At 36.0% G+C, this 25,027-nt stretch overlaps 1 protein-coding gene across 1 annotated transcript; it reads right to left on the bottom strand.

Annotated features, from left to right (window-relative positions):
- Positions 1 to 8,529: 8,529 nt before the first annotated feature.
- Positions 8,530 to 16,610, bottom strand: LOC127555671 (UPF0764 protein C16orf89 homolog). Its single transcript, XM_051988216.1, has 8 exons — positions 16,285 to 16,610; positions 14,553 to 14,702; positions 13,565 to 13,715; positions 12,827 to 12,944; positions 11,905 to 12,040; positions 11,226 to 11,330; positions 10,500 to 10,601; positions 8,530 to 9,051 (listed from the first exon to the last, which is right to left on the bottom strand). Exons 1-8 carry the CDS (start codon positions 16,466 to 16,468, stop codon positions 8,951 to 8,953), a joined length of 1,047 nt encoding a protein of 348 aa, XP_051844176.1. The 5' UTR covers positions 16,469 to 16,610; the 3' UTR covers positions 8,530 to 8,950.
- Positions 16,611 to 25,027: the final 8,417 nt, after the last annotated feature.

The raw sequence follows: 25,027 nt of genomic DNA, 5'->3' as shown, positions 1-25,027 counted from the left end.
TATTTTCTTCTTGACCTGAGAGTTTTGGAATTTGGCTATAATATTCCCAAGAGTTTTCATTTTGGGAATGATCTTTCAGGAGGTGATCAATGGATTCTTTCAATTTCTATTTTACCTTCTGATTCTAGGATATCAGGACAGATTTCCTTGATAATTTCTTGAAAGATAATGTTTAGGCTCTTTTTTTGATCATGGATTTCAGATAGACCAATAATTTTAAAATTATCTCTCCTGGATCTATTTTCTAGGTCAGTTATTTTTTCAGTGACCTGGTTCATATTGTTTTCTATTTTTTCATCCTTTTGGTTTTATTTTATTGTATCTTAATTTCTCACAAAGTCATTATCTTCCATTTGCTCAATTCTAATTTTTAAGGAATTATTTTCCTCAGTGAGCTTTTGTACCTCCTTTCCCATTTGGCCAATTTTGCATTTTGAAAGATTCTTTTCCTCATTTGCTTTTTTTATTTCCTTTTGCAAAGCTATCATTTCTCTTCCCAAATTTTCCTCTACCTCTCTTACTTGATTTTGAAGATCCCTTTTGAGCTATTCTGTGGCCTGAGACTAATTATTATTTTTCTTGGAGGCTTTGGATGTAGGAACTTTGACTTTGTTCTCATCTTCTGAGTATGCATGTTGCTCTTTCTTGTCGCCATATTCTACAGTTAAAATCTTTTCCCATTGTTTGCTCATTTTCTCAGCCCTTTACTTGGCTTTTAGCTCTTTGTTAAAGTAGAGCTCTGTTTCCAAGATGGAGATGTAATTTCCCATGCTGTAAGAGTTTTGTGCAGCTGTTTTCTTTTCTTTTCTTTTTTCTTTTTAATAGCTAATTTTACAGCATTGACAATTGCCAAACCTTTTGTTCCAATTTTTCCCCTTCTTCCCCCCACCCCCTCCCCTAGATGGCAGGATGATCAATACATGTTAAATATATTAAAGCATAAATTAAATACAAAATAAGTATACATGACCAAACCATTATTTTGCTGTACAAAAAGAATCAGACTCTGAAATATTGTACATTTAGCCTGTGAAGGAAATAAAAAGTGCAGGCAGGCAAAAATATAGGGATTGGGAATTCAATGTAATGGTTCTTAGTCATCTCCCAGAGTTCTTTCACTAGGTGTAGCTGGTTCAGTTCATTACTGCTTCACTGGAATTGATTTGATTCATCTTATTGCTGAAGATAGCCCAGGTCCATCAGAATTGATCATCATAATTGTTGAAGTATATAATGATCTGTTGATTCAGTAGCTCCCAAAGGTTGATCCTAGTGTGGGGCTCCCATTACACCCTATTGTGCCAAACTTTTCCTGTCCAGTTGTCCTTGATCTCCATGGGTTTAAAAGTCTGGAGATTGCTGCCACTACAGAAGATTTAAACCTCCATGACCTATTCCTGCTTTCCTGGGGCCTGGCTATGTTAGTGTGGTCTGCCCTGGGATTGTGCTACAGATTCACTAAGTTGCAACAGATCCCTCCTGCTAATCTTCAATACTGTCTTTGACAGGAAAATTGTTCTATTCCATCTTTTTGTAAGTTCTGATGCTTTAAAATCTGTTTAGAGTCATTATTTAAAGGCATTTGGAAAGGTTTGAGGGAGAACTTGGAAGAGCTTCCAGCAGTTTCCATTTTAAAGAAGTGAAAGGCATGGAATGTAATATTCTGAAAGAAAAAGGAGCTAGAATTTATTTTGCCCAACTTTATGCCAATAAATTTGATAACCTAAGTGAAATGGACTTTTCCTTAAAATAATCAGTAGCATCTATTTAAAACCATCAGTAAGCATCATATGTAATGAGGATAAACTGGAACCATTCCCAATAAGATTAGGAGTGAAACAAGGTTGCCCACTATCACCATTATTATTCAACATTGTATTAGAAATGCTAGCTTCGGCAATAAGAGTTGAGAAAGAGATTAAAGGAATTAGAGTAGGTAATGAGGAAACAAATTATCACTCTTTGCAGATGATATGATGGTATACTTAGAGAACCGTGAGATTTTACTAAAAAGCTATTAGAAATAATTCACAACTTTAGCAAAGTTGCAGGATACAAAATAAACTCACATAAATCATCAGCATTCTTATATATCACTAATAAAAATCCAACAGTTAGAGTTACAAAGAGAAATTCCATTTAAAGTAACTGCCGATAGTATAAAATATTTGGGAATCTGTCTGCCAAGGGAAAGTCAGGAACCATATGAGCAAAACTATAAAACACTTTCCACACAAATCAAGTCAGATCTAGCCAATTGGAAAAATAGTAAGTGCTCTTGGATAGGTTGAGCAAATATAATAAAGATGACAATACTATCTAAACTAATCTATATACAGCCTAGCTATACCAGATCTAAAACTAGATTATAAAGCAGTGGTCACCAAAACCATTTGGTATTGGTTAAGAAATAAACTAGTTGATCAGTGGAATAGATTAGGTTCACAGGACAAAATAGTCAATGACTTCAATAATCTAGTGTTTGACAAACCCAAAGATCCCAGCTTTGGGGATAAGAATTCACTGTTTCACAAAAACTGCTGGAAAAATTGGAAATTAGTATGGCAGAAACTAGGCACACATAACACTGTACACCAAGATAAGGTCAAAATGGGTTCATGATCTAGATATAAAGAATGAGATGATAAATAAATTAGAAGAACATAGGATAATTTACCTCTCAGACCTGTGGAGGAGGAAGGAATTTGTGACCAAAGAAGAACTTGAGATAATTATTGGTCACAAAATAGAAAATTTTGATTATATCAAATTGAAAAGCTTTTGTACAAACAAAACAAATGCAGACATTGTTAGAAGGGAAACAATAAACTGGGGAAACATTTTTACAGTCAAAGATTCTGATAAAGGCCTCATTTCTAAAATATATATAGAATTGACTAATTTATAAGAAATCAAGCCATTCTCCAATTGATAAATGGTCAAAAGATATGAATAGACAATTTTCAGATGAAGAAATTGAAACTATTTCTAGCCATATGAAAAGATGCTCCAAGTCATTATTAATCAGAGAAATGCAAATTAAGACAACTCTGAGATATCATTACATACCTCTCAGATTGGCTAGGATAACAGAAAAACATAATACTGAATGTTGGAGGGGATGTGAGAAAAACTGGGACACTGATACATTGTTGGTGGAATTGTGAATACATCCAGCCATTCTGGAGAACAATTTGGAACTATGCTCAAAAAGTTATCAAACTGTTCATACCCTTTGACCCAGCAGTATTACTACTGGGCTTATATCCCAAAGAGATCTTAAAGAAGGGAAAGGGACCTGTAGGTGCCAAAATGTTTGTGGCAGCCCTGAATTGGCCAGAAACTGGAAACTGAGTAGATGCCCATCAATTGGAGAATGGCTGAATAAATTGTGGTATTTGAATATTATGGACTATTATTGTTCGGTAAGAAATGACCACTAGGATGATTTCAGAAAGGCCTGGAGAGACTTACGTGAACTGATGCTGAGTGAAATGAGTAGGACCAGGAGATCATTATATACTTCAACAACAATACTTTATGATGATCAATTCTGATGGACATGGCCCTCTTCAACAATGAGATGAACCAAATCAGTTCCATTTGTTCATTAATAAACCAGCTACACCCAGCAAAATAACTCTGGGAAATGAATGTGAACCACTACATAGCATTTCTAATCCTCTGTTTTTGTTTGCTTGCATTTTTTATTCCTTTCTCAGGTTAATTTTACATTATTTCAAAGTCCGATCCTTCTTGTATAGCAAAATAACTTATGGATATGCATACATATATTGTATTTAACATATACTTTAACATATTTAACATGTATTGGTCTACCTGCCATCTGGGGGAGGGGGTGGGAGGAAGGAGGGGAAAAGTTAGAACAGAGTTTTTGCAAGAGTCAATGCATATATCTTGTAAATAAAAAGATATAATAAAAAATTTAGATATGTCAGAGCTTTGGAGAAAACTTTCATCTGTACATGACACCTTCACAAAAACTGACTTTGTATTAGTGCATAAAAACTTCAAATCAAATGCAGAAAAGCAGAAATATTAAACAAATCCTTTTCAGACCATATAATAAAGATTATGATAACATGGATTAAAAATTAATTAGAAATTAAATAATCCTAAAAAAAGGGTGGCTAAAAGAACAAATCATAGAAACAATAATTTCATCACAACAATGAGCTGACATACGAAAGTTTATGGAATACAATCAAAATGGAACTGAAGGGAAAATTTATATCTTTAACTGTTTCCATCAATAAAATAGAGAGCAGATCAATGAAGTGGTCATACAACAAAAAAAACAACAACCAAAAAAGAATAAATTAAAATTCTCCAATTAAACACCAAACTGAAATCTTAAAATCAATGGAGAGATTAATAAAATTGAAAATTAAAAAAGCCTATTGAATTAAAAAATAAAATTAAAAACTTATTTTATGAAAAAAATTAATAAAACATATAAATCATTAATTAATGTGATTTTTAAGAAGAAAACAAAATTACTAGAATAAAAATGGGAAAAAAGTGAATTCATAATCAATGAAGATGAAATTGTAAAAGGATTCAACCATTCTGGAGAGCAATTTGAAACTATGCTCAAAAAGTTATCAAACTGTACATACCCTTTGATCCAAAAGTGTTTCTACTGGGCTTATATCACAAAGAGATCTTAAAGGAGAGAAAAGGACCCACTTGTGCAAAAATGTGTCAATCCTTTTTTGTAGTGGCAAGAAAATGGAACCTGGATGATGCCCATCAATTGGAGAATGGCTGAATAAGTTATGGTATGTGAATGTTATGAAATATTATTGTTCTGTAAGGAATGACCATCAGGATGATTTCAGAGAGGCCTAGAGAGACTTACACAAATTGATGCTAAGTGAAATGAGCAGAACCAGGAGATCATTATACACAGTAACAACAAGATTATATGATGATCAACTCTGATGAATGTGGCTCCCTTCAACAATGAGATGATTCAAACCAGTTTCAATCTTTTACTGATGAAGAGAGCCATCTATACCCCCAAAGAGAGGACTGTGGGAGCTGAGTGTGGTTCACAACATAGCATTTTCACTCTTTTTATTGTTTGCTTGCATTTTATTTTGCTTCTCTTTTTTTTCTGGTTTGATTTGATTTTTCTTGTGCAGCAAGATAGTTGTATAAATATGAATGCATATATTGGATTTAACATATATTGGATTACTTGCCATCTAGGAAAGAGTATGGGGGAAGGGAGGGAAATTGGAACACAAAGTTTTGCAAGGGCTAATCTTGAAGAATTGTCCATGCATATGTTTTGAAAAATAAAAAGCTTTAATAAAGGAAAAAAAAAAGAAATGATGAGCAGGATGCTTTCAGAAAAACCTGGAAAGACATACATGAACTGATGTTGAGAAAGTGATCAGAACAAAGATAACATTGTACATAATAATAGCAGTATTGTATGGAGATAAATTCTTAATGACTAACATTCTCCACAGCATAATGATCCAAGACAATGCTAAAGTACTCATGATGAAAACTGTTATCCTACTCCAAAGAAAGAACTGATGAAATCTAAATGCAAATCAAAGTATGCTTTAAAAACTATTTTTCTTGATTTTTTTTTTTGCTTGTGTTTTCTTTTGCAACCTGACTATTGTGGAAATAAATTTTGCATGACTGCAGAAGCAAGAAGGATTAGGAGGGGAAAGGATGGCTATAATTTAAAAACCAGGAAATAGAGAGGGTTGTGGAATCTTCTATAGAATAATTTTTCTTTCTGGAATGACTTAATTATGAAGTTTCCTAAAGGAAGTGAGATGTATTAGTTAACCTTTAAAAGTCTTTTCTAGATGTTGTCTCTGGAATCTAGCTTTTAGATTTATTTGATATTTGCTCTTCCTGATGACAGCACATGAGCATATACTATGGCTTCTGAAGTGATGTCCATAAATGATAATGTAGATTTGAGATCCTCATCTGCAGAAATTTGTATATATATCTACATATCTGGCCTTGAATTTAAAAATTAGAAAATGCTTCTTTTAGGAACAGGGTAACTTGACTCTACTATGTATCATTATGGAAATTTCATTATATAATTAAACTCTTCAACTTTTTAAAAGTGTCTGTTTTCTTAAGTGTAAAAAAACTTATGTAATTTAATACAAAAGTAAACTTATGAAGGTATGTAAGAATTTTTATGAAATGGAAGTTGCTGGTTACACAGAACATTATGACATTGGTAAGAACTGCTGTATGAAACACAAATCAGATTTAGGTTACTTCCAAGGGACTAATATTATTAAGGACACATAAAATTGACCTTTATGAATAATCTATTCAAATTAGAACACCAGAACAACAAATCATCAACAAGTATTTATTAGGCTCTTACTATATAACAAATATTTAATAGGTTCTGGAGAAGAAAGAATAAAAATGAAACTTTTTCTACTCATATGGAGTTTACATTCTATTTAGTAATCAAGGAGACTGTGGGAAGGTAGTATTTTTTTGGGCTTTCCTATTAATCATGTACTGTGGAAATATATTCTAATTCTGAACATTGTGTTATTTTATTCTTAGAAAGTCAAGTATCTACTTGCCATATCTACTTTTGTCCTAAACCAAGATAGATGGAAAGTGTGGAGATTTGGCTATCTTCAAAATTTCCTGTATATAACATACACACACACACACACACACACACACACACACACACACACACACTATAATTTACCTTTCCAGGAGTTTTGTATTAGAACAAGATGGAAGAGACACTTAAATTGTAAACTCCATGAGACAAACACTATTTATTCATCATTGTTTTGCTCCAGCACCTTGCATAATTGTCTGCACACAGGAGTTACCTAATGTTGATTAAATTAAAAGAATTTAGTTTTTTCTGGGGACCAGCCAGGGATATGGTTTGCTAAATATAGATAATACTATTACTTTTACTTTTCTGTTCGCTCTGCTAATCCCAATTTCTGATTATACTACTCTTGTCTAGCTTGTCTGCCAGTACTTTTCCAATTGTTCTCCCTGTGAATTTATGTACTCTCAGGAAAGGGTATGCATTACCAAAAAGACTGTATTTAATTTTCAGCAGATATAAAATCATTTCTTTTAGTTGCTGCTTGATTGTTGTGAGGTATTAACAAGGCTTGATGATGGTTGGTGAATGTTCTGCAGAGTGATAAAGAAAGCCACCTAAGGCTGCAACTGCCACAGCTGTATTATGGGAAGAACATCCATCTGTAGAAAAAGAATCTTGTTAGGCTGCCCATCAGATAGACTTTTCATTGCTGCTGAGGGTTGTCACAGTTCCATCCTGATGTCTTCACTTATTTATTCAGCTTTAGCCTGGGACATTTAGTTTATGTGTTAATCCCTTAAATGTATTAGTAGAGCTTTTAAATATCTCAAATGATGCTGCCCACATTGCTTTATTCCTTCTAACAACAACCCTGTGAAGATGTGAGACAGTCATGATTGTTTTCCTCATTTTGCAGAAATGAAAAGGATCGGACTTAGAGACAGGCAGAATTTAGGTTGCCTTGCTTCTCGATCTCTGACCTCTGTCCTCTCTTTTGTTGTCATCATCCTAAATAAGCTTCTGTTTTAAAATTGTATGGTCTTAGGGGCAGCAAAGTGGTGCAGTGGATACAGCACCAGCCCTAAAGTCAGGAGGACCTGAGTTCAAATCCAGCCTCAGACACTTAACACTTCATAGCTGTGTGATCCTAGGTAAGTCACACCTTACCTCCAATTGCCTCAGGGAGAAAAAAATTCACACACACACACACACACACACATACACAAAGTTGTATGGTATTGAAAGGTTCTGTATTTGGTTCACTTTGTTAATTTCTCTGACCTTTAAGAAGAGTCCCAAAATTCCTAGGTTGCCTTAAGGAAATAGCTGCCTCTCACAACTAGATAAAGTCATCTTTCTCCACAAATGGGAAAAATTAGTTTTTAATTAATCATCAGTATTTGACAGGCACTAGCACTGATAAAGAAAAATCTAAGGATCTTGTGATGGCTTACCCCTTGCCTGATCAAACTAGCTAAAACCTTTTAAATTGTTTGAATATCTTATCACCTTGCAGGTGGAGAGGCTGATGAGAATGACCAAAAGAGAGAAAGGGAGAATGAAAACATTTGAATAATCATACCCTAGGCAACTGAGAGTAAAACATATACTGATATGGTAGGAGAATAATTAGAAGAAGAATGCATCTGTTTCTACTCATATGGAGTTTACATTCTATTTAGTAATCAAGGAGACTATGGGAAGGTAGTATTTTTTTGGGCTTTCCTATTAATCATGTACTGTGGAAATATATTCTAATTCTGAACATTGTGTTATTTTATTCTTAGAAAGTCAAGTATCTACTTGCCATATCTACTTTTGTCCTAAACCAAGATAGATGGAAAGTGTGGAGATTTGGCTATCTTCAAAATTTCCTGTATATAACATACACACACACACACACACACACACACACACACTATAATTTACCTTTCCAGGAGTTTTGTATTAGAACAAGATGGAAGAGACACTTAAATTGTAAACTCCATGAGACAAACACTATTTATTCATCATTGTTTTGCTCCAGCACCTTGCATAATTGTCTGCACACAGGAGTTACCTAATGTTGATTAAATTAAAAGAATTTAGTTTTTTCTGGGGACCAGCCAGGGATATGGTTTGCTAAATATAGATAATACTATTACTTTTACTTTTCTGTTCGCTCTGCTAATCCCAATTTCTGATTATACTACTCTTGTCTAGCTTGTCTGCCAGTACTTTTCCAATTGTTCTCCCTGTGAATTTATGTACTCTCAGGAAAGGGTATGCATTACCAAAAAGACTGTATTTAATTTTCAGCAGATATAAAATCATTTCTTTTAGTTGCTGCTTGATTGTTGTGAGGTATTAACAAGGCTTGATGATGGTTGGTGAATGTTCTGCAGAGTGATAAAGAAAGCCACCTAAGGCTGCAACTGCCACAGCTGTATTATGGGAAGAACATCCATCTGTAGAAAAAGAATCTTGTTAGGCTGCCCATCAGCTAGACTTTTCATTGCTGCTGAGGGTTGTCACAGTTCCATCCTGATGTCTTCACTTATTTATTTAGCTTTAGCCTGGGACATTTAGTTTATGTGTTAATCCCTTAAATGTATTAGTAGAGTTTTTAAATATCTCAAATGATGCTGCCCACATTGCTTTATTCCTTCTAACAACAACCCTGTGAAGATGTGAGACAGTCATGATTGTTTTCCTCATTTTGCAGAAATGAAAAGGATCGGACTTAGAGACAGGCAGAATTTAGGTTGCCTTGCTTCTCGATCTCTGACCTCTGTCCTCTCTTTTGTTGTCATCATCCTAAATAAGCTTCTGTTTTAAAGTTGTATGGTCTTAGGGGCAGCAAAGTGGTGCAGTGGATACAGCACCAGCCCTGAAGTCAGGAGGACCTGAGTTCAAATCCAGCCTCAGACACTTAACACTTCATAGCTGTGTGATCCTAGGTAAGTCACTTAACTCCAATTGCCTCAGGGAGAAAAAAATTCACACACACACACACACACACACACACACACACACACACACACACAAAGTTGTATGGTATTGAAAGGTTCTGTATTTGGTTCACTTTGTTAATTTCTCTGACCTTTAAGAAGAGTCCCAAAATTCCTAGGTTGCCTTAAGGAAATAGCTGCCTCTCACAACTAGATAAAGTCATCTTTCTCCACAAATGGGAAAAATTAGTTTTTAATTAATCATCAGTATTTGACAGGCACTAGCACTGATAAAGAAAAATCTAAGGATCTTGTGATGGCTTACCCCTTGCCTGATCAAACTAGCTAAAACCTTTAAAATTGTTTGAATATCTTATCACCTTGCAGATGGAGAGGCTGATGAGAATGACCAAAAGAGAGAAAGGGAGAATGAAAACATTTGAATAATCATACCCTAGGCAACTGAGAGTAAAACATATACTGATATGGTAGGAAAATAATTAGAAGAAGAATGCATCTGTTTTACTCTCTGCTTGTACCTTAAACTTGGGGATAAATTGAGAAAAGAAAAAGAAATAAGCTAAAATTCTCCTAAAATATGAAAAATAAGCTAGAGCAAGTATTTTTGATCAACTCTAATATCATAACTGTTCTTTTCTTTGCTATTAAAGCACCTTTTCATTCTGTATCCCCAAATTAACATCTCCTTTTAATCTTCTGGACCACTAACATGGATGAAGCTAGGGCTCTTCCTAAAAATGTTTATTCCTTAAAAGTATACATTTTCAGAAGAGCAAATGCAATTTATGCTTTTTAATTTGTTATATATTTGTTTTAGTAAAATGTAAGTAATCTCTACATAGGATAATGTGTGGTGTGTGTGTGTGTATGTGTGTATTTGTCGGGAAAAGTGACTTAAGTCCAAGGCTTTTCTCACATGTTTTCTAGGAACAAGAAAAACATACTTTTGATAGATTTACCCGCAATTCTTTTCTCTCTTCTCTTAACTCTTCTCAGTGACTGTTGTTGGTCTTCAGCAACTCTTGGTAATTGTTTACTATCGTCATCTTGTAACAACAAAAATAGAGAGGAATATCAGATAAAATTCTTTAATATGAAATTTTACAAATGTCTCCTGTCTTCCCCTACCCTCATTTTCAACAGCCTTATCCTTTTATGGGAGACTTCTTTTGCCTGAAAGTTCTGTGTTTGTGGTTTTTCTTTCTTTCCTGACTATACATTCCAATTGCTATATAAATGTGAGTTATCATTATGTTTATTTCATCAACTAGAGTTCCTTCTACTCCCTCCATAAGGTCTCTTCTTCCTTCATATTTTCCTTATTGCCAACTTTTCTTAGGCTCTTCCTTCAGGCCCCCAAATCCTTTTTAGGGCTCTGAAGGCAAATGATCTCTATTTAGAAATCCCACTATAAGTCCTTAAGCTCAGTTCCTTGTTTTCCTGCAAATGTTCTGGAGTCTTCTCTTTTTATATTATGTCTTCTCTGTTCCTTAGGTGGAGAAGTGATTCTCCAATAAAGATTACCAAATGTTTGGGAAAGTAGTTTTTCATCTTTGAAAAAGCTTCAGTGAATTGCTGATGCAGTTTCTTCCGATGGGATATGGCAAATTGCATTTTCACCTTCTCTAATTCCTCAAGTTCCCTACTATCAAGGCAGTCACTTTACTCACAAGGCTTCCCAAAGCATCCCTCCTTAGGTTGCTGCCAGGTAAGAATAGACTGTAGCCATCTATGCTTGTAGAAATCTGAGTATCCAGAAAGTCCACAGAACATGACTGAGGAAAAGAAGATGAAAGTGATTATCTTCTCAACATTCTTGGTGACTTTGACTCTTTCCCACCTCTATTCCCATTGTTATGTCTGCTGTGTCCTCAGAGTCACTATAAAACTAAGTGTATTGAGAAAAGAGTAATACTTCATATTTGTTTTAACAATAAGTGGCACAATTAGTTCAACTTTCAAGGTAGCATCACCTCAACCATTGAGAACTTCAAGCAATTTTGGAGAAAGTCATAGATATTTGGGGAAATGAAAAATTTTGATGGGATTTGGGCTTCCAAAGTAAAGAACTTCTACTATTCCAGCTTATCTTATCTCTGACCCAAAGGTCAGGGGCTGATGTCCCTCAGTCACTCAAGAGTTTAGGTATTCTGTTTACGTTTTAGTGGAGGAAGAAATTGTTGTGGATAAAGCTAAGTCAGAACTGTCATAAAAATGTAGTGTGTGTGTACATGTATGTGTGACAGAGAGATAGAGAGACACATAGAAAGAGACAGAAACACACACAAAAAAACACAGAGGATAGGAGGATTATGTGCACTTATCTGGAGAATGGAAAGCAGTTCATACTATTTTCCATGAAGATATCTCTATTGAGAAATGGGAATCCAGCTTCTTCAGTTTTCAAGTTTAAAGCCATCATGTTAGCACAGAAAACATCCATGTAATATTCAGATTGGAGGAATAAGCCATCTGAGCATCCTTTCTAGGGACCAGAAAACCAGGCAGAACTAAGTTTAGTTTTGTTGGCAGAAAAGAGTAACAATTGTTAAGTTGAAGTTTTTAATTTTGAGATGCACCTCAGAAATTGATAGTATATATAAAATGAAGGTTTTTTGCCAGGATTCTTTTTGAATGAAATCTTGCAGCATGATTAATTTGACTATACTTCTTTCTAGTTTGTCGTCTTCTGAACAGCAGCTGCAGTGGGGTTTGAGAGACCATTAGTCCAAAAACTCAGCTATCATTTACTCCTCTACTCATTTCCCTTCTTATCAAGTACAAATAGGGAGCTCTTGCTATGCTAGGAAAGTTCCTGAATTCCTAAAAGTGATTTGAAATATTGAACTGAACTCTTAGGGACAACTGTCCCCAGTTCCAGTTTTGGATCAGAAGCATTTGCCAGAGATTTAGCTGAGCAGGGGAGACAGGTAGATACTTTTTTTTAACCTTTAGTCACAAAAATAATGCAGAGATCTTTTCTGACCTGTGATGATTAATTATTTAATTAAAATTAATTAGGAATTTGATTATAATTTCAACATGAAATCTGTAAGTGAACAGAAAGTGAAAGCAATGTGTCTTGAAGATCACGCCCCAAACCCCATAGGCAACAAGCTATTTGTTAAGAAAAACACCTATTCTTCAGGTCTTTGGTTTTGGTTGCGTTAAAGATTTGTAAACGTGGTAGCAGTTAAATGGCCTTATGATCTAAATTTGGTGCTATCTGGCCTTCTAGAGTAATCTTATAGTCCACAAAATAGTCACTCACCATTTTGGCAAACAGGAAATAGATGAGCTGGTGTGATAGTGTGTACTCCATGCAATTAGGCTTGGTCATGAGTTCTTTGCAGAGATCGGTGACAGTGCATGGTTGCAAGTGATCCTTCCTGAGGAGTAAAGAGTCCAAAACTATTATTCAGGAAAAAAAAAACCCGAAAAAACAATGAATGAAGTTCAGAGGAACTATAGGGTTGGCCATGCTGACACAGGTCTTTATTGCTTGTAGAAGAACTGTTTTTGAGTTTGGAAAAGTATATGGAATATACCTCCAGAGAAAGCATTGAGGGACTCTGAATACAGCTTAAAGCATATATTTAAAAAAAACAACCATTTTATTTTTCTTGTTTTTCTCTTTGAGTTAGGGTCTGTCTTATCTTTTGTAAGATAGCTAATGCAAATATACATTTTGCAAAACAGTCCATGTGTAATCTATACCAAATTGCTTGCTTCTTATGGAAGGTAGAGGATAGAAAAGGAAGGAGAGAATTTGGAACTTAACATTTTAAAAAATTAATGGTAAAATTGTCATTACATATAACTGGAAAAAATATATAAATTTTCACTAGAAAAAAATAAGATAGGCAAAATATTTGTTTGCTCACTGAATGGCAAAAAAACAACATAATGAAATGGGAACAGCTTCTGTGTGAAGTATTTTTATAAGAGGGGTGACTGATGGCAATTTTTTTAATGCAAAGAAAAAAAGAAAAAGGGCAATTAAACTCACTTGGTTCCCAGTAAGAGCATCATGCATGAGTCACTTAATTCTTCTGAAAAAGATTCTGAGTTGTTAAACTTGGAGTAGATCATGGAGCCATTTGTGTGACTCCATGAATAGGGGAGCTTCCAAAATCCTGGCTGGAGAATCTCTTGGAATTCTGTCAAAGTGAAGGGATAAAATTAAGCAATACCACAGTAAGAGAAAAACAATTTTACATGAACATTGATACTAGATTTCCAACTGACTTATACTCTAGGTGTGGCTAATCCAAATTGAAATTTCTTGTGCCTCACAAATATATGGCCTTCATCAGCCATTGAGAATGGAGGAATCATTCAGGAAATATAGCAGGACAAGCTCCTACTGTCTGTCAAATAACTATTTGTTGAGAATGTGTACTACTGTAAAGCACTGTGATAAGTGCTAGGGATACAAAGAAAGGCAAAGGACAGTTTTGGCCCTGGAGGAGCTCATGATAAATTCCAAAGAAAAGCATTCCTGAGGGATGATACATAATTTTCTTTAAAGAACAAACTAACAGTTTGCAGAGATCAGTGGCAGTGCATGGTTGCATATAACTGGAAAATATATATATAACTTTTCATTTATATGAAATATAAATATATATAGTTTCAAGCGCTTCTAATTTAGTTAGAAAGTGAGAGGGTTTACGAGATCTAGTCACAATTAGGGTATCTATACAGGATAAGGTACAATGACATGTTATTTAATGCTTAACTTCCACTGTGGAGCTGTTTCTTCAGGTAAAGAGACTTAGAAATGTCCTAAGGAGTTTTTAAGTGTCAGAAGGGACTATGAAAGGAGAGACTTTCTATTACTTACTATCACTTGGGTATTTTGTCCCTGTGTATTTTGTAAGGATTCCAGATAGCAATATATCTATTCAGCCCCATAGATATACCAGGATCATTCAAGCAAGGAAGAATGGATTAGTTTCCGTAGCAAATAAACCTCTTGACTGCACAATATTTACCCTTTAAGTACTTAGAGTCACTGAGCTTGAGGTAGATTGTGGCTCTGGTGATGAGTGGTAACAGCTTCTTCACTATCTTCTCTACCCTCAGGCTCAGGGGCTTTAGGGCAGGCTCCTGACCCCATTTCTCCAAGACACCTTTTAGTTGCACTGTGAAGAAATATGACAGGTCTGTGACTCAGGTGTTGCCCCACTGGTGAGCTTTGACTCTCCTTGTTCAGAGAAATGTGTCTGTCTCATTTCTGTTTATTGTTTAGGCAGAGGCTACTGCCCCTGACATCTTAACATCATTGTTCTAGTTCTTTTCAATCAACAAGGAGGTACCATTCCCCATTCTTCTTTATGGTTGGAAATGAGACTATAAGTAACTGGGGGATTGGAACCAAGGCAACCTCAGCCTTAACTTTCTCTGCTATGACTCAAACAAATCCCTTTCTTAAATCTACCCATTTTCTCAACATTAAGTCCCTTTCTCTCTTCACTGAGGTGTGTTGGGAATGAATGAAGTCATGAAAGGGAAATGTATGTAAAGATTTGTATAATTTGGGGAAGACTGGATCTCTAGAAAGTCGAAGAATGAAATTGTAGAAGAGCTTAACTAACTTCTGCCTGAGGCTACATTTTAAAAAATCAAAGGGTCTAGAATAACAGTTATATGTCCCAGATGAGTAGGGAAAAATGGTGACAAGTAGTTTCCAGGGTTGCACTTGTTCTTTCTCCTCTTAGTTATTAACATGGTCAAGAAATACCTACTATCCTCCCATTTTTCTCAGTAAGCACTAGAGATGAGCATTTCCCCTTTTTCTCCTAGGGTAACAATACTGGGATCATTTTCTTGGTAATCTCCTGAGTTTGGGATAGTAGGTGAGAAGAGCCTGCTTGGAGGGAAAAAAAATCATTATACATAGTATAGTCCAAATCCAGGACACATGGGCATAAATAAGTAAATCTGTTTCAAACTCTAAGACATCATCTAGTAGGACTTTCTGGCACCACAAATTCCAGTTCTAGGAGAGTTGAGCTGGCAGCCAGCATGAAATAGGATTAAAAGTCCTTCCTCAGTGGGAGGATTCCTTTTGTTGGTAGAATAGAATGAAAACAATCCCAAAGCAAGTTCTTAAGGCCTTAGTTGTTTGCTCTTTTAGGGATAGTTGTTACTAGTCTAAGGGTCCCTGCACCAGAATAGGGTTTTCTCTCTGTTTGGCTTGGCCTTTCTGCAGGACATTGTCATCAGAATACTCTCTTCTTCCAAAGCTGAAAAAACACTTCATCCATTTTCCCAGAATCTCTAAACGTCTTTGGTTACAATGCAGTATGAACTGAGGTTAGAGTAGAGGAAATATTTGCCCACAGGTGACCAAAAGAACTAACAGAAACACTTTAATTTAACTCCTCATTAAACAAGATTATTTTCTCCTACCTTGTTAGTATAATGAAAAAAGAAGATGAACCATAGCTTTGTTTTGAAAATTTTTTAGGGACCTATGCTTTCAAATTTTTTTCTTCAGTGTTTAACATAATATCGTTTATTTCTATAAACCCAAGAGATTCGAGGCAAGGTTTTCTTCAGGTCAAAAGAGGACAAATGAGAAAAAAATATACTTTTCTTAAGTTACCAAAACATAAAGTTCAGTTTCAATTAATCTTTCATGCTTAAAGTCAGCAAATCAGTTGAAAAGTCTGAAAGCAATTTTGGTTTCAGTCATCCTATGAAGAGAGAAAGTCATACTACCTTCCAGCACCCAGAATCCTGATACTCCATCTAGGTTAAGTTCCCTGAATGTCTTCTCCATGAATGAGGTAGCTTTCTCCAGGGCAGGAAGGATCATCCTCCCCGTGGCCACCTTGCTCTCTGAGAGGTCCTGGCGTTGGAGAGATAGGGATGGCAACAGCAGTAGCAGCAGCAGTAGCCCCATTAGGTACCTGTCTTAGTTCCCTGTACTCAACCAAATATTCACAGTATCTCCTGTATGTATTGGATACCTCACATACTCTTTCCTCTCTTCCTTCTCATTGGACAAAAGTAGAGACAAAGACTTTTTCTGTTATGAACAAGCAGATAAATAAGTACCCATAGAAGGGGCATTAATCATTCAGAAATATCATGGAAATGGTTTGATTCAGCCTTAAATATTGAGAAGATACATTCTCTCTGTGCTAGAAAAGAGGAGTCTAAAATCAGGTGAGCATAGAAGCACTTGGTGTTCTTGTACTTGAAAGGTTTATTTTTATCCAGACCATAAGCAGGCCTCTTAAAAATAACTTTCCCTAGTTGTGCCCACATTAAAAGTTTATTTATAAGGAAAGATATTTCCATATTAATTGGTATGGGGGCCCATCTTCCTCATCTGTAAAACAATTGAATCCTGTGATCACTGACATTTCTTCTTCCAACTCTAAATTCTGGTTCTGAATGGGCTATATGAAAACCAGTGATTTGTGGTTGTCTCTGGTTTGTCTGTTTCCTCTCCTTTACTTCAGAGGTATTGTCTAACATGTTAACATCACGTTTTCTGACTAAGATTTCCACTTGCTCTTAGCCCAAGGTCTTCAGTGAATCATACCATTCTTAACCAAAATGTATCATTTACAAGTTTAATGTTTTTCTGAAAATGTCTTTACATTTTTCTTCATTTTTTTTTGCCGAGACAATTGGGGTAAAGTGACTTGCCCAGGGTCACACAGCTAAGCGTTCCATGTCTGAGGCCAGATTTGAATTCAAGTCCTCTTGACTTCAGGGCTGGTGCTCTATCCACTGCACCACCTAGCTGCCCTTTCTTCAAATTTTCAATACTCCTATGACAAGAGCTTTGAAGAGAAATGAAAGAATTCATTGAATTTTGAGCTGCTGCTGAATATTTCGCAGAAGGTAGAAACAAACAAACAAAACAGCCATGGATTTTAATACCATCTCACTGAGACAGTCAGTTAGACTGTGTCTCTGCAAGGATGTGATTCCACCTGCTATGTTTGCCAGCATTTTGTAGCCTTTAGGGACAGAAACTTAAAAAGAAATCATTTGTATCATAGACAATAAACAGCTTTGGATGCTTTGTTTCCATGGATGAAGCTATCAGAATATATAAAAATACACTTGAGAAGAGGGAATTTAATGCATTTTAAAAAACCATCTGCAACAGAAAAAAGATGGCAGGTGTTATATATACTTCCAGCTCAAAAAAAAACTGACTTAATAGATTTTTAATTTTCCCTGGAAACTAGGAGACAAAGACTACACATGGATGTAAAAGTATAGTGTTATATGGAGATATACCTAGGACCTGTAAACTCTAATCTTGGTCCAGACCTCTGATGACATTTGTGTAGGGTAGTCATGGAAACTTTCTTTACATGGCAACTCATCTAGAATTTGCAGTCTTAGAAAATTGTCTGAACCAAAAAGCTTAATAAAAGAATGGTTTTAGAGAAAATTTGAAACACTTGTATGAAATAGCGAAGGGTAAAGTCAGAAGAAGCAACAGAACAATTTATACTGTAATAACATTTTAAAAGTGAACAGTGTGAAAAGAACTGTTTTGTGCTTGATTAAAGCAGTAACCAACCATGATTCCAGAGGACAAATATAGAAGAATGCTGCTCATTTCCTGGTGAGCAGAATGATGATGCACTAACTATACGGACACATTTTTGCATATGCCCAATATGACAATTTGTCTTGTTTGACTATGATTTTTTTGTCACCAGAGTATGGAGGGGGAAGATATTTCTAGAAGGGGAGAGGTAAGGAAAGTGAAGAAAACAGCTTGTTAACTGGGAAACAAAAAAGTTGCCTGGGATGCTAAAATTGTGGCTTGCACATGTTTATAGAGATAATATGTGTCTAAAGAAGGACTAAAACCCAAATCTTCTTGACTCTGAGACCCCTCCTCTATCCACTAGGCCACTAGGCTTCTATACCTTGTAGATAAGAGGTATAAATTTAGGCTTATTTTTATGAGATGCTAGATACAAAGCAATCACTCTGCCTTTACTTAACCTACACTTAACAGCTTGCCTTATTTTTATGGTGGAAGTATAAATTGCACATACTATACAGACTTTGCTTCTTATTTTAGCAGCATGTCATTTGCTTCTTATTTAGCAGAATAGCATGTCTTATATCTGGAGCAAAGATAAGATTAACATTATGAAAACACTTTGAAAGAAGAAAAAGACAAAAATGACAGAGAGAAGAATAGAAATTGAGCTTAGCAATTTCCCTAAGAAAAAGGGCTACATTTTTAATTTCTACTTGGAATGCTCCTCTCAGAGATGAGACATTTATATAAGGAAAAATAGATGAAAAGTATATTATGAATTAAGCACTGGTCATGTAAGTAGGAACATGGAGACATCTTCTGTTCTCAAGGAACTCTAATTCTAACTCTAATCGAAGACAACACACAAAAGGAAGTTCAACTACAAGGTAGAGAGAAAGCACTAAAAGTCTAATGGGCTACGTGGCAGATTTGTACATTCTTAGATTTCATCAAGACATCAGATGCAGAGGGGGAACAGATGGAAAAGTCTGATAGTCTTCTATTTTACATGAAGAAATGAGAACTGGTGACTCCCATTTCATCCAAGTGAGGTGAGCAGTCAAGCAACCTAGATGGGTTCTGGGCAGCAGGAAGCAAGGAATAAAAGGGAAGCCATGTAGGAGGGAGGAAAGGGAGACAGTTACTCCCCTGGTGGTGGATCTATTGGCAAGGATAGCAATACCTTAAGCACAGCTGCATTAAAATGTAACATTGTCTCAAAGTTTGAGAGTAGAAAATAAGATACATTCTAATTGCAATTATATTGTATCATATTCTCTGCCAAACAAGATAGTTTATTAGAACTACTCAATAAATTTGCTAAAAGCAGATTTGATTCACAATAATACAGGGTTGTTATTTTTTTATCTCACTGGCAGCTCTATGAAAATCTGAATATTTTATTCAGTCTTTTTTAGTCCTGCCTGACTCTTGGTGATCCCATTTGGGGTTTTATTAGTGATTTGCCATTTCCATCTCCAGCTTGTTTTACAGAAGAGGAAACTGAGGCAAAAAGAATTAAGTGCCTTGCCTAGGGTTACACAGCTAATAAGTGACACTGAATTTGATCTCAAGAAGATGAGTCTTCAAGCCCAGCACTCTATCTATTCTTCCACTTAGCTGCCCATTCTCTGCATGTAAAAGTAATTTTCTCAGCATTCCTTTCTACAGTGAAACAGATATTTCTTAGGATATTACTTTTGTATTTTGAGTCAATATTTTGAATATATCAGGTTTGATTATCATATGGGCCTACCCTCCATTTCCTCTGAATCAATAATCAATCAACAAGAATGTATGTTGACTTCTACTATGTTGTCAGGTACTTTGTCAAACACTAGAAATACGAATACCTTATCTTTATAAGGCAGGCCCTGTCCTCAAAATCTATTAACTTTAAGGTCATCAAGCTAATTTTGGATTGTTCCTCTAATTTAAGCCTTGCAAAATTAAGCAATAATAAAATAGATTAAAAGACTAGCATCAATAATGGACAATTATAACTATCATTTATTATTTGTCACAGATTGTTCTACATCCCACTGTGTCTGAAACATCAATCAGTAAATATACTCTGGGCTTCTTCTTTGAGTTATCTAAGAAGATAAAGAACTGACAGCTCTCCTTCAAAAATAATACACCAGAACAGAGCAGTGCTCTGAAGATGAATAGAGTTTCTGGAACACTTCCCCAAAAGTAGATTAGATTTTGAGGATGAAGCCAAACTTTCTTGTTCCCTACTGGCAAAGAGGTTTCCAAGATGATAATTATATGTTGGCTGATGTCAGAATCTGAACTCACAAACACACCTTTATTTGCCAACTGTCTGCTTCCAGAATGGGGACTGAGACAATAGTCTCCTCCACAGCTGGCTGGAGAGGAGAGTCTGTCAATCCACCATTTTTTAAAACCATTCAACCAAGAAATGATTAATAATAGTCATTTATTCATTTTGGATGAATACTTGAATTTCTGCTCACTCTTATATCTCCACAGCATGAGGCTTCCCACACAGAGCTTTTGAATGAACTTTATGAAGCATTAGCTGAAATTCTGTCTGCTAAGGAATCTACTCAGGACCACCAGAGTTATTTACTCCAGACAGTTTCATCTATTTTCTTCACACTTTGACCCAGAAATAAGCCCTGCCTTTCCTACATTATTCCCTTTCATATACACTGTGCCCAAGTTGAGCTAATGGTTCCTCATACATGGCATCCATGTCCTAACTATATTTTTGTACTGCTTGTCCCCCATATTTAGAATACACTCTCTTTTCACATCCATCCCTGAGACTTTCCTTCTTCCCTTCAAGTTGTAACTCAAATGACATCTGTATATGAAACAATTTTGATCTCATTTGCTAGCGCATTCCTTCCTCCAAATTACCTTGTGCAAGTTATTGTATACATAAATACAAGTGATATCTATTTATCCATCTATCTATCTATCTACCTACCTACCTACCTACCTACCTATCTATTTATCTATAGCCATCTATCTATATCTGCAGAGACACACAAAATACACATTGTCTCTATAAATTGTTAAGGTGGGGATCCCTTCACTTTTTCTCCTATCACCACACCTGCCACAAAGTAGGAATACCTTTTACTTGATAGGCAAAAATGTCTTGTCTCTAGTAGTATAAATGTTATCTCACAGAATGCTAATTCCAGAAGATGTGATTAGTCCAGTCCACATTATATATATAATATATTTATATCACACACACACACACACACACACACTTCAAGAACAAACAGAAACAACTCAGGTTGTTCAGTTCATTTTCCTGAAGAAACAAAAGTTTTATGGCAGAATGATACGCATAAGCTTAGCTGATAATCCAACTAGAGTTCTTGGTGTTATATGAAGGGAACCACAAAGGTAAGAGAATTTGAGTATTCAACTTCACATTGTTGAGTTTGTATAAGCCTTAATGGCCAGAGGGATATATCTTGGGGGAACTCAGGGAATCAAAGAAGGCTTTAAGTAGGATTTGTGTTGATTTGCTATTCATTTAATATTTAAAGAAGCAGGTGGTTTTACTTTGTTGAAGAACTGCGGCTCTATGAGCCCTCGGGAAATTCAGTCTCACTCTCTGAAAGTACAGAAATCATTTCTCAAGGAACCACAGGCATGGTCACATGGGATGCTGCTCTCTATCTTTTAGAATGGATCGTGGAGAAGCAAACACACACACACACACACACACACATACACACACAAACACAAAACGCTTCATTAACAAATAACAGATGGGAGCTGAAGCAAACTGGGGAAAAGTATGTTGATACTTATAGAAATATTAATTTGATGTCTTTCTTTACTTCTTACATCAAGAACAGTTGTGGAACTTGGAAGGAGAGCTGGTTTTACAGGCCTGGATATTTGCAAGATGTGCTTTTAAAAAGCATATACTTAAATGACTGTCACAGTAGGTTCTTCAGCAACTCAAAGGAAATGTCCTCCTAAATGACTTCTTGCTAAGGTCAGATCATTTCAACATGATTATGTCTTCGCTCTGCAACTTACTCTGAGAATACCAGTAGTTCACTATTTAGTATTTTTAGACGATCCTACTGAAAATTTTTGGACATTTTTAGTTATCATGCCTTCACAGCATGAGAACATGAGAAACATGTTGTCTTCTTTTCCCATCTTCAATTCTTAGATATTTTAAAAATCACATTTAAAAAGAAGCAGCTAGGTGATGCAGTGGACAGAGTCCCACCCCTGAAGTCAGGAGGATCTGAGTTCAAATGTGACCTCAGATACTTAGCACTTCCTTGATATGTGACCTTGGGCAAGTCGCTTAACCCTAATTGCCTCAGCAAAAAAAAAGAACAAAACCGAGAGAGAGAGAGAGAGAGAGAGAGAGAGAGAGAGAGAGAGAGAGAGAAAGAAAGAGAGAGAGAGACCCCGCTTCCTAAACAGCTTCTATTCATGTTGCATCTTCTATTTCTAAAACACTTTACTGACTTCCCTACTTGATAGCTTCAGAGACAAGCATCATTTTGAAGAATTACTCATGTAGAAAAACAAGTTCTTCCCTAATCATATTATGAGATCACAGTATACTCTTATTGTCTTTTGTTCACACAGAACATGCTTAGCATCATTGACAAGTCTCTTGAGGGTCTATCTGCCAATCTTAAAATTCTCTGATTATTTCTGTTGTAAAGGTTGATGATATTGATTCTCCATTTCATTGTGAGACTTTTAGCTATCTCAAGAATGGCAAAGTCTAGCAAAGGAATAGGCATTTCATCCAGCTCTTTATAACAATTTAAAAAAATAAATTCTTTTTTTCCCTCCCAAACATGGGTTGCAATCATTCCAGTAAAATGGAACTAAAAAAAAAAAAAAAAAACAAAACAGAACATAGAATCATAAATAAAAGCTGGAAAAGACCTCATATAGCCCATTAATTTTATATATGGGGGTCAGAAAAGGTAATGAATCATCCCCAAATTATAAGATGGTAAACAGCAGAGAGGAATTCAAAGCCAGATTCTACTATCCCAAATCTGTTGGAAACCTAGTGATAACTCAAGGGAGATGTTAGAATCCTAGTGTTAACTCAATGTAATTGATACAATGCTTGTGTTGACACCTTTACTCATTGGAGTTCACAAGTATGGGAGATTCACAAAGTAAACTGTGTAACTTTGTGAATTCACACCTCCCTTGAAGCTCTTAGGGCCAGAGAGCACTCTGGGAAGAAACCTATAATCCCTCTCTCTCGTATCCCACAATTCCTCTCTCTCATGTATAAGAAACAGACAGAGGCTCTCAGACAGAATTCAGCTGAATTACATGGAGAGTGGAGCTGATTTTAGATTGAGAGGGGAGCGTCAAGTGAATTCAGCCAGAAGCCCTCTCTGAGTGAGGAGTTTTACTTCGGAACATTGACTGGGGTCGGGAGCACTCTGGGAGACTGAGAGCCAGAAGCCCTCTCTCGGAGGCAAGACAGATTCAACTTGGTGCTGGCTCTGGAGGCTGAAGAAAGCAGAGGCAGAAGCAAAGGGCAAAGCTGCAAGAGCTCTTAGAACCAAGCAGAGAGATAGGCCTCTAAGAAAAGCTAACCGGGCTATATTGGAGATTGAGAGCCAGAAGCCCTCCCTCCGAGGCAAGAGAGATCCATTCCATTTTCTACTTGGCTGGCTGGAGGACTGAAGGACAAACCTTTTTGGAGGATTTGGAGACCTTTGAAGGGAGCTCTTGGAACCAAGCAGAGAGATAGACCTCTAAGCTAACCGGGCTATTTTGGAAGGAGAAAATAAACGTTTGCATTTTATCACCTGGCTGCGTTTTGGGTGATTATTACTTTCAACTGCAATTAAGGCTGCCTCCAGAAAACTCCCCGAGAAACCTGCTTTCTTCCAGAGAGAACTATTATATTTTAAAGAAGAACAAAAATACCACACAAATCCAGTGGTCTTTTAAATATTCCAGTCCTAAAAGATAAAAATGATTAAGAATAACATTTGGGTTTTGCCTTATTATGCATCTTTTATATGGGCCAGTTGTGTGTGTATGTATGTATTTTAAGGGCACAAGTCATTGCCTGTGATTTTCATTTTTTGCTAGTACCTTTAAAGAGATTGAACATAAACTTTTTTCCCCAGATTATTTCATTTTAATCTGAGTAATTTTTCTTCATTCTAATGAAACATAAAACTGCTACATTCTCCAGGCTCTAGCCATGCTTCCTAAAACAAGAATGTATATAACACTTCTGTTTTTAAATAATAAACTAAAGGGAAATGAATAATTTGAATTTCTCATTGTAGCTGTCCTATATGATCCAGAGATGATCCTCTCCCTCACTGGAGTGCTGCAAAAGCTCTCTGCTTGCCAGGCAGATCAGAAGCCTCCAGAGATATACATTGCCTTCACTGTAAGGAACCCAGACAACTTACCAGATGTTCAAAATGGAGCTTAGTAAGTATATTGATATGGAAATGAGAATACCTTTAATCTGGTTGCTTTCCTCAAGGAGACAGACCTAGGACTGAACTAAGTATGTACAAACTGGACTTTGGAGAAGGTAAAAAACAAGGAGGCCAGAGGAGTGGAAAGAATGGTATGGCTCCAGAGAAATTACTATTGATGAACTGTGCATACCCTTTGATCCAGCAGTGTTTCTATTGGGCTTATATCCCAAAGAGATCTTAAAGAAGGGAAAGGGACTCACATGTGCAAAAATGTTTGTGGCAGCCCTTTTTGTAGTGGCTAGAAACTGGAAACTGAGTGAATGCCCATCAGTTGGAGAATGGCTGAATAAGTTATGGTTTATGCATGGTATGGAATATTATAGTTCGGTAAGAAATGAGCAGCAGGATGATTTTAGAGAGGCCTGGAGTGACTTACATGAATGGATACTGAGTGAAATGAGGAGAACCAAGATTTAATTGTACACAGCAACAA

Source organism: Antechinus flavipes, chromosome 1 (genome assembly GCF_016432865.1).
Source record: "Antechinus flavipes isolate AdamAnt ecotype Samford, QLD, Australia chromosome 1, AdamAnt_v2, whole genome shotgun sequence".
Taxonomy (NCBI): Eukaryota; Metazoa; Chordata; class Mammalia; order Dasyuromorphia; family Dasyuridae; genus Antechinus; species Antechinus flavipes.
This window is presented reverse-complemented; position numbering and strand designations above follow the sequence as displayed.